Genomic DNA, 15605 nt, shown 5'->3' on the forward strand with positions numbered 1-15605 from the left:
TTTGAGAAAGCTGACCTCAGCAGATCCACGTTGAGGTGATCACAGAGGGAAACTTCTATCCTAATCTACACTCTTTTTATGTCGTCCATGTTATGGATACTCAACTAAATATGAAGGAGAGCCATTGCAAAAAAAAAAAAAAAAACTAGACACAAGTAAGTTTGAATGTAAAAAGCTGGATCTGCTAGGAGACTACAAAGCTAGCGGCAACACCAGGTCTACCAAGTGTATGTCTCCTTCACTGGTTTTTATCAGCATTCAGCATCGATACACAATTATGATAGATACAAAATTGTTATATGTAATAAACTTAAATAAACCACAACATTGACCCAGACTCAGGTGATCTGATGCGAATAATAATAATAAAAAGGTGCGAACAAACGAAACCGATAGCTGTAGCACAGTCGCGCGCAATGCGGGTGGAATGCTGCCGTCACTTACCTGAGTAGGGAGGCGCGACACGGTTAATTTTCATAGCTGTCGTGGTTGGCGTCATGGATGTCCCTGACAACCACCACAATTGATGGATGATCTTAGAAGTAAAAGGGTAAGCGCGGTGGAAGCTTAGAAAACAATCTAAAATTACGCGAAGCAACTGGATACTGCCAATGGTGGGATTTGGCATAGCGCGAGGAATGTTCGGAAACAAGCGTTTGAAGCAGACGACAAAAAATATTCTTCTTTCGTTGCGTGGTTACTGGCGGAACGCAGGGTTTCTCCTACTTCTCTGTCTTCGCTGCACGGTTGAAGGGAAGAAGCGACTTCCCTCTTCTCCCACCAAGGGAGGAGAGAAGAAGGGTTTTTGACTAGTGGCGACGACAGCCCACGAGCTCAAAATATCTACAAAGTGTGTCGATTTAAAAGCGATAGCTTTACGGGCCACACTGGCAACGCTCTAAAAGCGTTGCCAGTAACGTCGGAACGGCGGAGGGGTAGGGGCAGACATTGTTTTCTCATGTGGGCACGTCCTCATAATACCCTTTCCTCCCCCCTCTCCGCCGCCACTCTTCGTCGCCCCTTCTGCCCCCAAACACTTCCGACCTCCCTGTTCCTAGCATTTTAACTATAAGAACCTTGCTGTAAATCAAAATTGCGAAACTACTCTTGTCGATTTGGGTGCGTGCATATGTTTTCTAACACTTCTACAGTAAATACAAAATAAAGGCGGATCTTCGATTAGGCCCATAAAAATTCACATCATTGGGAGCAATAAAAAGTATAAGTAAGGGATAAAAAAATGGCATTTTCAATAAATCTGGTTAAAATTCTCGCTAAATTATATTCTTAGAAAATTGAAACATTCAACCATAAAAAGAAACTGAACTATACAGGTTCCAGTCGATCGCACATGTATAACTCAAAATGTTTATAGCATTGGGTATGCAAAATTATTGTTTGAATCATAAGATACAAGGCTCCACATATGTCACCAAATCGTGAAAAATACAAAATTTTACATTTTTATTTCTGGCATGAAATATGTCAGAACAGTTTAGTTTCAAGCGAAAAGTAAACCATGCGACATACAGTAAACAAAAGTATTGTGAGTGTTTTCGGTTTTACCTATGAATATAACAAGCAACAGAATTTGCTACAAAAATCAAGTAGCCAAAAGTATATTGAACCTTGCTCCACTTCCAAATAATATGGGAAAATGTTTTTGAAACATTACAAGAATTGCTTTTTATAACTCGAAAAGGGGCTATAATATATAAGTTTTGAGGCAAATCAATAAACCCACCCCGACACACGTGTTCAATTTCTAGTGGAAGCACAAAAAAAAACAAACACTGGGAACGGTGCAATGACGTAAGTGGTTTGATGCCATACTGAGTAAAACAATAACAACCCGTGGACGCATTAAAAAAAAAAAAAAAACCTTCGGTACAGTTATCAGCAGACCAAGATGTAAATCATGGTTTATCAAAAACCTCATGATAGCATAAAATGCAATAAAAACAAAGTCTCAGTCACTTCTATCTTAAGCATAGCGTACCTCTTGCGGCAGTTCTGTGTACTCCAGAGCCCGCTCGAAGGCCACCATTTGTTGCACACAGGCAAACAGCACAAAGCACAGAGTCGTCATGATCAAAGGAATCTGCATGAAATACGTCAAATCTTAAAAAAAAAAAAAAAAAAAACTTTCCTGGCCTTCCTAATTTTAGGTAACTTAATTTCTGCACTGCCGTGTGTGGATTATATGAATGTTTCAAAGATTAAATTGTACGCGGTGCACACCGCGTACAATTGCGTGCAGGCGCAGACTCGTGCAGGCGCAGACTATACAAGGATTTGTTTTTTCAAGATCGTTCATTAGGACAACACGCATCGAATTTCGGTAATGGCAGAGTATATAAATGAGGGCTTATTTATGATACAAGCATTTTTGTGAGAAAAGCAAGCATTTATCAAGGTGTGCTGCGCATGAGATTTTCTTTACATACAAGCAACACAGGTGGTGCAGTCTGTCTAAAAGTTTTTTTTTTATTTGACAGCTTGCACCAGTTGTGGGTTTCAGTCGTAGTCTTTCAAGTACGGTTGGAAGAAAAAGTTTTTTTTTTCAACAGAAGTTTTGCTTTGTAAATTATACACCGGGTGAGAATATTGGTCCGGAAAATACGGTACAGTCTCAGAAAATCGTTTGGGGTTTTTCGTTTTTATGTAGTTACTTCACCTGAAATTCACCGTTTTTCAGGACCCTTTTTATAGTCTGGAGTGACCCCACATCGGCCATAATTAACACATAATATGCTCGATTATACCAATCTGCTCGTAGATGCCAATATACTGGAGCATAGGCGAGATTCTGCTGCATGTCTTTAAAAGCACGTTTAAGGACACAATTGAGCATCGCGTCTTTTCTCTAAAATTTGGAGCTCACTTAAGTGATGCGGTGAACAAATACCTATAATTTGTTTTATTTAATTGAGATTTTCAAGGAAAATATTTTATTGCAATGCATTACGTTGCTAACTAATTGTCTTAATTTAAATAGGGTTGAGATCTCAGTGCTGCGCAAAGTTTTGTGATATTGTTTTTTTTTATTCTAAAGAAATTTGCATTACAAGCTTTTCTTTTTAGTAGAAGTTCCAAGATAACGAATCGTCTCTTCGAAAGTTACGTCATTTAAAAAAATATCATAAAGAGTGCATCGAAAGCATGTTGCTGATATTTTTATTTGAACACGACAGTGTAAATTCTGATTATCAATACGACAATGCTTGAGTGCACCAAGATATCTCGGCAGATTTGTGTTAGTTTGAACAAAAGTAAAAACTAGTTTTTTTCTTATTTTCCAACTTAATTATATTTGAAGAAATACTCGCCACCTCCAGTACTTGTAAGCGGAGTGTAAGAAAAGAACAAACAGATTGGTTCATATAGCTTTCCGTCCTTTCAATCCCCTGCTGCAAGGTTTCTCCATCTGGACCTCAATCCTTCTTTGTAGAATCGAATCTGTTATTGGTCTTTTTTTCTGAACTCAACACCCACCTACATCTTGTGGTTCCGGTGACGTCAGCCTAGATGCTATTTTGTTTCATTACTGCTCTTTTCTTCAGCTCCGGCGTTGTTCAGTGTGGGCATTTAAAGAGCTCGTGATAAGTTGCGTCGCACCTGGCCTCTGATACTTATTTGAGCAGTCACTTTTAGCAGTTTGATGGTCATTAGCACATTAATTCATCCCCAAACGTTGCAACACATGGTGTCAAAAACCCAGGGACTGGACATCGATCTCGGTATGAAAAATTATGGACACCTTATTGAAAAAACCAGCAAGGATATCAAGCTGGACAAGCTGGTTTAGTTGGTTTTTAAGCTGGTTCGAGCTGGTTCGAGCTGGTCTAGGTAGTAATCAAGCTGGTTCAAGCTGGTTCAAGCTGGTTCGAGCTGGCACTGCAGCTGGGCAAGCCGGTTCGAGCTGGTACTGCAGCTGGTTCAAGCTTTTCAAGCTGGTTCAAACTGGTTCGAGCTGGCATCCAGATGGGCAAGCTGGTACTTGAGCTGGTTCAAGCTTGTCATGCTGGTTCGAGCTGGTTCTGAATCCGGCCCAAGCTGGTTCAAGCTGGTCTTGCTGGGAGCGCGCACGCTAAGGTCGGCGAGACCTTGTCGAACTGGCATTGCCGGGAACGCGCGCGCCAAGGTCGGCTGAGGTGGGGACGATCCCACGTCCTGTTCTTTGTCCTCTCGTTTTTGGGAGACGACCGGGCGCTTCAGGCACGCTGCGAGCTCCCTTTGTGTGCGAGAAAAGAGAGAGAGAGAGAGAGTGGTAGGAACGGAGAATTTGAGACACGTTTGGCTATCTTGGGCAGATTTTCGAAGGGAAGGCTGTGTGCGCGTTGTTTGGCGACGACTGGAACGGCGGTGCAAGCGAAGCGGAATTTAAGAAGACAGCGAGCGGCAGTTCGTTCAGCGCGGGAAGAAGTCGGATGCCCAGACTGAGGCGTCGTTTCGTGTCTTTGAACATCTCTGTGCTCGTGAATGACGGTGGTGCCGAGGAGCATCATCAATGCCATCCAAGCCACACGGATTTCCTCGCCTCTGCCGACTACGCAAGAGGACGCTTCGTCCCCATTACGGGCGGGACCCAGGTTCGCTTTTCTCATCCGTGTAGTATTTTTTATTGTTATTGCCTGTTTTTGGCGTGTGTCTAGTATTTTCCGTGCTGAGAGATAAACAATCAATCTAGTTTTAATATTATTTGTTTTGCACCGAGAACCACTGTCTGTGCGCCGGTTAGTGCTGTGTCAGCGCAGTGGATGTGTAGCATCTGAGCTCATGTGAGCAGACCGCGAATACGAAAATAATAAACTAGATGCCGATGAAAATAATCCCAGCTCGCTTGCACCTTTGCATTTAATTGCATTATAATCATAACCTTAAATTGCAAGCTTCACCCTTGTTGGTGTTAGACTAGTGGTGGCTGATAAAACCCGTTTGCTCTACTGACGTCTGACCCCTGGTTAGCTCAGTTGGTAGAGCGCTCCACCTGTAATGGAGAGGTCCCAGGTTCGATACCCGGACCAGGCGGATTTTTTCGGTCGCGCACCAGTCACCTAGCTGTGTTTGGAGATTTGTGTTTGTCCTTTGTCCCTCTTGTTCTCCTTCTCCAGGGATTATTTTCATCATTACTGTCCAGCTCGCTTGCACCTTTGCATTTAATTGCATTATAATTATAACCTTAAATTGCAAGCTTCACCCTTGTTGGTGTTAGACTGGTGGTGGCTGATAAAACCCGTTTGCTCTACTGACGTCTGACCCCTGGTTAGCTCAGCTGGTAGAGCGCTCCACCTGTAATGGAGAGGTCCCGGGTTCGATACCCGGACCAGGCGGATTTTTTCGGTCGCGCACCAGTCACCTAGCTGTGTTTGGAGATTTGTGTTTGTCCCTTGTCCCTCTTGTTCCCCTTCTCCAGGGATTATTTTCATCATTACTGTCCAGCTCGCTTGCACCTTTGCATTTAATTGCATTATAATCATAACCTTAAATTGCAAGCTTCACCCTTGTTGGTGTTAGACTGGTGGTGGCTGATAAAACCCGTTTGCTCTACTGACGTCTGACCCCTGGTTAGCTCAGCTGGTAGAGCGCTCCACCTGTAATGGAGAGGTCCCGGGTTCGATACCCGGACGAGGCGGATTTTTTCGGTCGCGCACCAGTCACCTAGCTGTGTTTGGAGATTTGTGTTTGTCCTTTGTCCCTCTTGTTCCCCTTCTCGAGGGATTATTTGCATCATTACTGTCCAGCTCGCTTGCACCTTTGCATTTAATTGCATTATAATCATAGATGCCGAGCTGGCTTTTCTGAAGAGTTTGGCTTGTTTATCCTGTCTATTCATTTAAAGTGGTTAAAATGGTGGGGAAGTACACCAGCCTAACCAGCATGGGCAGTTCACCCAGCATGACCCAGCATTTGCCCAGCATTCACCAAGCATTACCCAGCATTCAACCAGCTCGACCAGCATGGCAAGCTGGGCATGCTGGAGCAATAACCCAGCATGAAGCTGCGATGCTGGGACCAGCTTGTGCTGGGACCAGCATAAAGCTGGGATGCTGGGACCAGCTTGTGCTGGGACCAGCACGGCAAGCTGGGCATGCTGGAGCGATAACCCAGCATGAAGCTGGGATGCTGGGACCAGCTTGTGCTGCTTTTTTCAATAGGGCACTGCTAATCGTCTTCAACACTTCTGGTAGATTCTCTGCTAAAAAAACAAATGTAGTGGATTCGAACGATCACGGATGACAAAAGAAGAGTGCCCGCGCGACTAAGGAGGCGCAAATACAAAGCATAATTCAAGCACCCACAACACCAGCTCCGAACACAGCCACAAGGAACTCAGTTTTACATTTCGTATATAATGTAAATAAATTAGTTGAAGGTCAGCGAATCCTTGAAATTGGTGACCCGGACATCGGCAACAACCAACCGGACTTCTGCTGATGGCTGAAATCAGCTGGGAATGTCCACATACCTACCGGTGAACACAGCCTTGCTTCTGGTATTGCAGGTGTTAAGGCGACAGACTGCTGGACAACATACTCTGAACTTTGGTTCTTGATAATAAAGTCACCCCCTCCCCTCCAAAAAAAAAAAAAAATAAAAGAAAAACGTAACATCGTCGTCGCGGCATTACCCCAGTCATTCGCTGCCATCATCCCGGATGTTTTGCATGCTCCACCAACAAACACTCCCTACGACAAGCTAAATACGGAACTAATTCGGAGGGCAACCGCGTCCGAAACATGTCAAATCCAGCAACTTCTGACAACAGAAGAGCTGGGCGACCACACAACCCTTAGATCTACTACGCAAGGTGCAGCATCTGCTTGGCAATCGAGCTGATGGTTTGGACGTATCAATCTTGCGGGAGCACTTTGTCCAGCGGAACAAATTCGCATGATCTGGTCAACTTCGTCAGAGTCACTGGAAACTCGCTCACATTTTTGACAAGATCATAGACATCTCAACTAGGGGTAATAGCACCGTCCGCCAACACACTGCAGATTCTGGGCCACCCGGAGGGGATCGGTGGGCGAGTGGGCTAGCGCACACCAGCTCGGAGCAGGTGGAGGTAAAGCTCGTGCTGCAGAACCCTGGGATCCTGGGTTCAATCCTGACCCCTGCCCGTTTCGATCTGGCTGAACATCGTACCGGCGTCCGGCCGTGTATCACTACTCCGTGGTGAACGTTAAAGACCCCAGGCTAGCGGTTGTACTGCACTGGGTAAATTGCTCATATACAGCGAGCGACTCGTCGCAACTTTAAAATGGCTGACCAACTACACGTTGCCATGAATATCCACACAACCCCAGTTATTTTTGGGCCACCCGGACGTGCACCAGACCTGCAAGAGCAACTGTCCTCGCTCAGGGTCACAAATGAGCGTCTTTCTGTAAAGGTGGATCAATTATCACGTAACATCGGAGACCTTTGAAGCGTTCGTTCAAGATCATCTACTCCGCCACGCACCGAAGCATCTCATAAACAACAGCGCCGCACATCTCATACCAGACAGCACAAGTTGTGTTGGCACCACCGAACACAGGAACACAAGTGTTCTTAACCATGCAAATATGTTCCAAAAGCCAGGGGTAGTCATAATGAAATAAGTTTACACTGGCTTAACACAAAAACAAAACAAAAAAATATATAAAAAACAACACTGACGTATCGCCACTTATCCGGGTGGCATCATCAGTGTGAACTGGCCCGGTGGTGGGAAGAGTCAAACCAGTCGACTATAATCTAACAAGTCCCCGTAAACGTCCGGTAGGGGCTCTGGTTTATGTTGCACGCCTTGGGGTCACGGCGGATAAACCACAATTCCACGAACATCCTTGAGCCCTTGCTCACGAGCCAAGGTCGCCGCATTGTCCAAGTCAAACGTATGCCCAGTCGTTTAGCTGTGGTCGAAGGGCTCAGACCTACTTCTCGTGGCATGCGTGGCCTTCACCACATCCCTTTTGTGCTCCTTAAGCCGAGTGCTCCTCCGTCTGCCGGCTTCTCCAATGTACGTGGCGTCGCAGTTGACACAGTTCACCTTGTACACCGCACCTGTCTGGGCGTTGGCGGGGGTAATGTCTTTCGGCTGAGAAATCACGTTCGCCAAAGTGTACGCAGGCTTGAGCACAGTCGGGATGCCCAGTGGGGTCGAAGTTCTTCTAATCGAGTCCGAGGTTCCCCAGATATAGGGAATACACACTATCGGCTTCCTTTTGTCTCCAGTGTCTACTCTGCACTGTTACATGCGCTTACGCGTGTCACTTATGAAGGATCCTGGATAATCGCGCCTGCCCAAGGAAGGGGAGATTTTTGTCAGTTCTTGGGACCGGAGGTCATCGTTTGGAGACAACACATCGCAACGCGATAAGTGTCCATACCACGGCGCGCTTGTGTTCCGCCGGGTGATGGGAATCAAAACACAAAACATTTTTGCTGTCGCACGGTTTATGGTACACTTAAGTTTCTTCGGCACTACCACCCACCCTGCGCATCAATGTGTTCAAAAACGGCAGCACACGGTCCCTCTCCGTTTTACACCTGAACTCGATAGCCGTAGGAATACTATTCAGCGCCAAGTGAAAAGCATGCAAGTTCACCTTTTTCAGGATTACCAAAGTGTCATCTACATACCGGCAGTAAATTTTCAAGGGGAAAGACAATGAGTTCATCACCAACTTCTCCACATACTCCATTTCCAAATTGGCCACCGCAACGGACACCGGGCTTCCCATCAGACAACCTTCAATTTGATTGAACACCATGTTGTCAAAAGTAAAGTAAGTCTGGTTTAAACAAAACCACAATAAAATCACAATATCCTCTACCAGTAAGGGCGTGCGGAATCCCAAGGTGCAATCATCTAGCAAACGTTTTTCCTCGACATCAACAGCCAACCCGATTGGCACATTCGTGAACAAAGAGACGACGTCAAAGGAAGCCATTACGTCGTCATCCTCGAGCTCTTGCTTACGGACAGCTGTTAAGAAATCCGGAGAGTTCACAACAAACAGCGTGTTCTTTTCAGTCAACGGCCTCAGCAACTCCCCCAGAAATTTCGAGAGGTCGTATGTAGGCAATACAAAAAAAAAAAAAAAAAAAAAAAAAAACGAAACAATTGTACGTAGAGGACAGCCTTCTTGTGCACCTTTGGTAGCCCGTAGATCTTGGGGGAGGACTCATCGGACGAAAAAAAGCGGCGATAAAGAACCTCATCGAGCCTTCCCTTCGTCCTAAGCCTGCGCAAATGATCCACAAGTTGTCTTTGTGCTCGCGCAGTAGGATCAACGTTCAATTTTACACAAAAAGAACAAGCTGTTTGACGTCCCGTGGTCGTTAGACTCTCACGTTCATCATCTCTGTAAATGCGTCAATATTTTAAGGGCCCCATCTTTTTGGGTGAGCAACAACCTACGCTCCCAGACATGCTAAATACAGCTTGATAGCATAGCAACTTAGAATGAAGGATCCCTATATATCCGTCAAATGCAGTTTTGTGACCATTAGGAATTGGCGCAAAATGCTCAACTCGTCAGATGAGTAGCTTTCCTAGAGAAGAAAGCGAAGTGCTGAATTTTCCTGCGTCCCTCAAAGAGGCGACCATTTGGCTTAGATTGGACACACACGACTGTGGTGCCGGTATTCGGCTGAGACTGGGCCTCTCACCGATTGGACACGAGTTCCGGCCGTACGCTCACACAGTTTTCGTGTACAATCTTCGGCCTATGGTCGCCTCTTTGAGTGATGCAGGAAAATGCAGCACTTAGGCATTCTTATCTAGGAGGTGTTGCGTCTGAACTTCGTCTCATGGTAAAGGCGAGCGGAGCCGATGTTCCGATTGGATAAAGCCAATCCAGCAGCCTCTAAGATGCATCGTCACGCGCTTGTCGTCTTTGTGCGTTTGATATCACTAATTATACTAACCACTGCACAAAAAACAAAAACAACAAAAAAGAATGCGAGGGATTGCGGCGTTTTTAGTGTGTGATTAATTTAGCCGGTGAGAGCAAACACTCGGACAACAGGCGCCGCGACGATTAAGTTTTGGTACTGCTTGAGATGCTTTACTGGATCAACTGCCCTCTGTTGACAGCCATGGAATCTCTGTGCAATGGCGGACTAAAAGCGCAACGTCACGGCATCCTCTACGCGTTTTGTTGGTTTAGAATGCAAAAAAAAAGCACTTACGAAGTAAGGTGACGAACGCAGTTACGTTGCACTTTCGACGGCATTTGATTGGATCGTCGGTCTCTAGCGTTGGCCGACCTACAACGTTTCCTTTGTTATGCAATGACTTGCATCTTCCACGATGTCAGTTGTTCCGCCATTGTGCAGTGGTTCCAACCATCTAACAGCCGGCACGTAACTCTCGAAAGGGGTCTATTGTGAAACGGAGTATAGACCAAGGGCCCTAATCTGGACACTTGGCGAAAAAGTCGGCGCGAAATCTAGCGGCCGTGATTGGCCAATGCCGCACTTGACCTTGGCGCCGGCCAATCAGAGCCGCCGGATTTCTCTCCGACTGTTTCGCCAAGTGTCCAGACTAGGGCCCCAACACGCGGCTTTGACGCCACACCTCTGCGGTGGCGCTGTTGTCGCCACGGCGCATGCGCAGAAGCTTCGCCTCACGCGAATCTGCTTTCTACGCTGGCGCAATGCCGACACCTGGTGTGGAAAAACATGGGCTTGTTTGGAAACAGCGGGTCGGTCTATAGGTGTCGTATATGCGAACAAACATGAACGTTTTTATTTATTTTTTGAGACGTCAAACCATGGGCCATTATGACCTCCTCAGGTGAACGCCTTTTGGATATGTGTGGAGTACCTCCGCCTTCGAAGTCTTAATCTGGCACAACGAATGAAGAGGACTGATAAAGCGAGGACCAGTTTGTTCACTTACGGACAGCGAAGAGCTGAGAGCGAGACCGACGCTGCTAGCCTCGTTCGTGGTGTTAACCACAGCCAAGATGAAGGTGGCCAACACAATGGCGAAGCCGACGGCGCTGACCAGTGCCCGGCTGACCCTGAAGCAGCACATCCAGGCGTTGTAGGGCAGCATGCCCCATTCCGCGAGGTGACAGAAGTGGCTGCAGAAGCGCTCCACCATCTCGTAGGACCGGACGCTGCTCAGCGAGTCCACGGTCTCCGTGGCGTGTTGCAGCACTCTTGACATGAACGCGCCTTCCACGAAGCGGGCGGAGTTGGAGGCCCGAATGATGAGGTGCTGCTCGAAACCAACACGAAAAAAGAATACTCAGTTCACATATGAGCTGCGACATGCCATGGTCACTATACCCTGTTTCACATTGCGTCTGCCTGCGGCCCACGCTACAATCCGTTACATCCAACCAAACAGTGCTAAAAGTGCATCGTTACGGTGCTCGCCAATTTTGTGCCTTTGCGATCGCGGGCTAAACCAATTACCCGCAGTGCGTGCGGCGAGATTAGAGGGTTCTTTCCCGTCCATGATTGGCTTTAACCGATCATAGCGAACGCATAAAATGGACGAGCGCCGGGACGATACTCTTTTGGAACTGCTTGATAGATTTCATTGATTCACAGCGTGGGCTACGGTCGGGCTTTTTAGGAAACGGAGTAGAAGAGCTGAAGGCACGAAGGGCGTGTCAAGACCCCGCGCATCTTATTAACCATCCAAAGCACATGAGCTTGGAGCATAACCCAATGAAACCGCCAAAGAACATGTCACACAGTAAGACGTACGACCATAATACGGGACGTCGTGTGACTATTCAGCTGCTAGTGAATCTTAGCTCCAAAATGTTTCGGTGGCGCCCTCTTGTTGCTTTCTTTCGTTATGCCACGATCGGGATTTGCCTCGGCGTGAACCGGTGGTTGAAGAGGCATTAGGGAGTTTTAGCAGGTCATTTTTACACGAACGGTTCGCTCTCGAACGCATCCGCGACGCCACTGCGCATGCGCACGCGAGTCGTTCGGGGAGTCGGGAGGCTCTTCTCGTTCGTTTCTCCCATTCTGGCCGCTGGAGTTGTCACCGCAACGCAGCCAGCACCGTTCACGACTCGGGTAAAAAAAAGATGACGATCGGTTCGGCTACCGCCTTCGCCGACCCTGCCGAGCGTTAGGCTTAGGACAGCGGGAGGCGATTTGCCGTCCTGTTAGTCTGCTTCATCTGAGAGGTTGAACGAAAATATTTCGAGGACTGGTCACAATGCTAAGCGATCGTGAATGCTGTAAACTGCGCATGCTAGTAAAGTTTTGCGATCTGCGGGCAGACTAGCTGGCTTGGCGACCGCGAGCAGACGAAACGATTTGGTTCGACGGCACACAGCGTGAACGATCGCTTAAGTTCAAGATGACAGAGACACACCACATACCTTTACGGTCGTTCAGACACTTTTTATTTTATCTAGCTTCGCATTTCTTGAAATTCCGACCGGCAAATGTTACGTCGGCCGTATTGTTTACATCAGTCGTACGCCGGAGACACGAGCCGCCACCACGGTGCCCGCCACCGCCACAGATTTACACGTTGCAGAATGTTTAACATGTTTACTAGAAGATGGCACCCCCGTTTAGCACAATCATCATCATCGTTTACACTGTCGCGCAACTTTCACGATTCGCTAAAGTATGTCGAATTTGACGTACGGTTTCACGGAACGGACCAGCTGTACCGTTTGTACTTTCGGAACCGTGTGCCTGAAAAACGACTCGCTAAAACTCCCTATTATCAGTATAGATACGGTAGCTGGAACGCGTCTCTGACTGGTTCGTTTTTCGCCTCCAAGAAAGTGGTCCCTCGATTTCTTCCTGATGACATCATATTAGTGTCTTGTCGCCTGTCGCGACCCTAGCGGCGTAACAGCGGTCGTGGTGTATGTGGCAGGCTTCTGTTCTACTAAATATCGCTCTCCACCTCGACAGTCTACGGAAACATCGGCGGCCAGGAGTTGAGACGCCGTGACGACAACGACACTCACGTCTGCTACTGTTTTTCGACGGAAACTTTATGACCAACCACCAGGATCCCGACATCCTACAGCATAACACTGCAGCATTTGTGACGTCGTTTGTTGCCACTTCGGGACCACTTTAAATGCACGGGCGGAATAGGACATTAGGCACACCAGTCGGAGACGCCTTCCAGGCACCGCAGTATGGAGGAAGCTTTGGTTCGGTCATTCGAAAATGTCGACCGCAGCAGCCGTTTTGCTCGCGCGCGTCGCTAATGAATGCGCATGACCATAGTGCACATTTTTACTGTCTCATACTGGGGTCTGCCTAAGTACAAAAAGCGGATTTAACAAATACAAGAATCAATAAAATACTAAAAACTCTAAGGACAAGGACAGAGAGCCCAGTTCTTTCAACTAGCAAACTTTAACATAGTTAAAATTGGGTGCCAATAGAAAGGAACAGAGGAGATAGAGGAGAGAAGCGCATTGTCGGTTCTCCCTCCACTGTTTCTTTCTATATGCGCGCCATTTTGACCATGTTCAATCATTACCAGCTCGCCCAACTAACCACCTTACTATAGCACACTTTCTAGTTAAAAGAACTGCATTGTCTGTCCTTGTCGCTTAGTGTTTTTATTCTTCCATTGATTCTTAGAGTCTGGCGCGGGGCACAGATGAGGCACGACTCCTGCGTAAGCGTTGGAATGGGACTGCTTTTGCTTGCGTCCGAGTTCCAGACTAACAGTTTGTGTCCTGCACTGGCGTCCGGTCGGTTCAGTACAATAGCATTGTTTTCTATAAGGCGCTGAGTCCAAAACACTTTAAAAAACGCACGTCGTGCAATTCGCGAGCCTTTCAATATCGCCATGCAGTCATTAAAATTACGGCATTAGAATACACTAACGCTCAAGACCGAATCGCGAAGAAAAACAATCCCATAGTGATTGACTATGATTGCATTCCATACCTTACAAAGGAACTGCTTGTATTGAACGCATAATCTCTTTTTCACGAAAGACGTTGGGAGACTTAGCATGCCGATGAATTCGGTGTTCTTCCCTGCATGTTCTGTTCTACCACCACCGCCTCGCTCCTTACGCGACCTCAGGGATAAGGACTAGTTTACAGGGATCTTCTCAGAAGGAAGTATGCGTGCAGCAGCAACACGTCGGTTATGTCACGACACATTTGCGCTCTCTTTGCGTGCTGCAAGACAAAAAAAAAAAACAAAAAAAAACGTATGTTTGTTTGGACACATTCCTAGCGACCCTGTTTATTGACCCATATGCAAATTCTACACAATATTTTATGAGGGAACATAAACCCGTGTTTTCGAGCATCAATTATTTAACACCATCAGAGAACGCGCTTTACACAATTAATATTTAGTAAGTGCAGGACTTTAACCTTACATAGATGGTGTTGACAGTGCGTCTGAAACAACGTGGCATAAGGGGTTGTCAATGATACATATAACATTGCTTTACAACACTAATATGCACTCATGCCGTGGTCCGTATTTTCCTGACTGCGAGGTAAATGGCCACAGCGGGAAGAAATAAGCAAGAAATAGAAAAGAAGCGAGTTAAGGTAGATCTTCCTAGAATTGAATGTCGATGTCACACTAATCTAGTAGCTGAATAAACCTCTCTTTTATATCTACTCTTATTTTTCTACCGATAGCTTATGTATTAGAATGTCCTTGAACCATTTACAGCAACATTAGTAAAGGTTGTGAAATATCTTATCAGTATATGGCAAGCCACAACCACGATGTGAAGTGTAAACCACGTAAATTGTACGTATGCTGTCAACACCTTCACGTCGTTTCTCCTAGCCGAGTCGGCAGCGCGCTTGGCTCACACATGTGGCTCGGGTTCATTCCCGGCACTGAGTGCCTTTTACCTTTGTTATGTAAATAGAAGAATCGAGAAAGTTGGATAACCGTCCAGCTAGTTCACTTTCAGAACGCACAGTTCGAGAACGTTCGCGGCAGAATATTCTATCCTCCTAGGAAGGCAGAGAAGACGCTGTGTCGCGCCGTGTAACTCAGTTTCGCACTAGCACTCCATTGTGCTATTTCGCCGACATCAACGCTGAGACACTCGTTATGTCTCTTTTGGTCTGGCACAAGATCCACTGTCTCCTGGCCAGTCATTCGTGACATTTTCGTTGGAGGTGCAGGGTAACTCAAGCAATGCCCATGGATTGTAACCCCCAACGAGCCATCGGCCCAGCCCGATCTCAAGCCCACCGTTAGTGGAGACAGCCGAAGAACGAGCAACCGCTGTATCTAATGCCAGTCGCCGTATGCGACGGCAGCACCCGGAGTTCGGTCGATTTTCAGAGCAGCCGAGGAAGACGACGCTGACGATGAGAACTGAGTCGCAGAAGGCAGCAGCTGCCCTTTCCGTCATTTACCTGCCTTTTGCGCATCAGACAGGGGCACCGTTTCCCAGCGAGATTTACAAGTACGTTGGGGATTGGCTCAACCAGAAGGCTATACCCGTTTTCACCTCAAGAACCAAAGTAAAAAAAGTCCGGCTCCTCGCGGAGCATTAATAATTTTCTCTTTTACGAGGAGAATTTATATATATGTAGGTGCATTTTAGATTAGATATATGTTATCCAATCAAGACGTATACGTTTCAAACACCAAAAAGGATCGCTTCT

The 15605-nt window shown here is 46.7% G+C and overlaps 1 protein-coding gene across 1 annotated transcript in view; it reads right to left on the reverse strand.

Moving 5' to 3' along the window:
* LOC8033029 (ATP-binding cassette sub-family C member 2) overlaps positions 1-15605 on the reverse strand; it is a 40001-nt gene that overhangs the window by 23803 nt on the left and 593 nt on the right. The window contains exon 2 of the mRNA XM_042287004.1: positions 10898-11221. Within this exon, the coding sequence (XP_042142938.1) occupies positions 10898-11221 (324 nt within the window). The remainder of the gene's footprint in view (positions 1-10897; positions 11222-15605) is intronic.

The sequence above is a fragment of the Ixodes scapularis genome, unplaced genomic scaffold, assembly GCF_016920785.2.
Source record: "Ixodes scapularis isolate PalLabHiFi unplaced genomic scaffold, ASM1692078v2 PGA_scaffold8__174_contigs__length_109621045, whole genome shotgun sequence".
In the NCBI taxonomy this organism is placed as follows: domain Eukaryota; kingdom Metazoa; phylum Arthropoda; class Arachnida; order Ixodida; family Ixodidae; genus Ixodes; species Ixodes scapularis.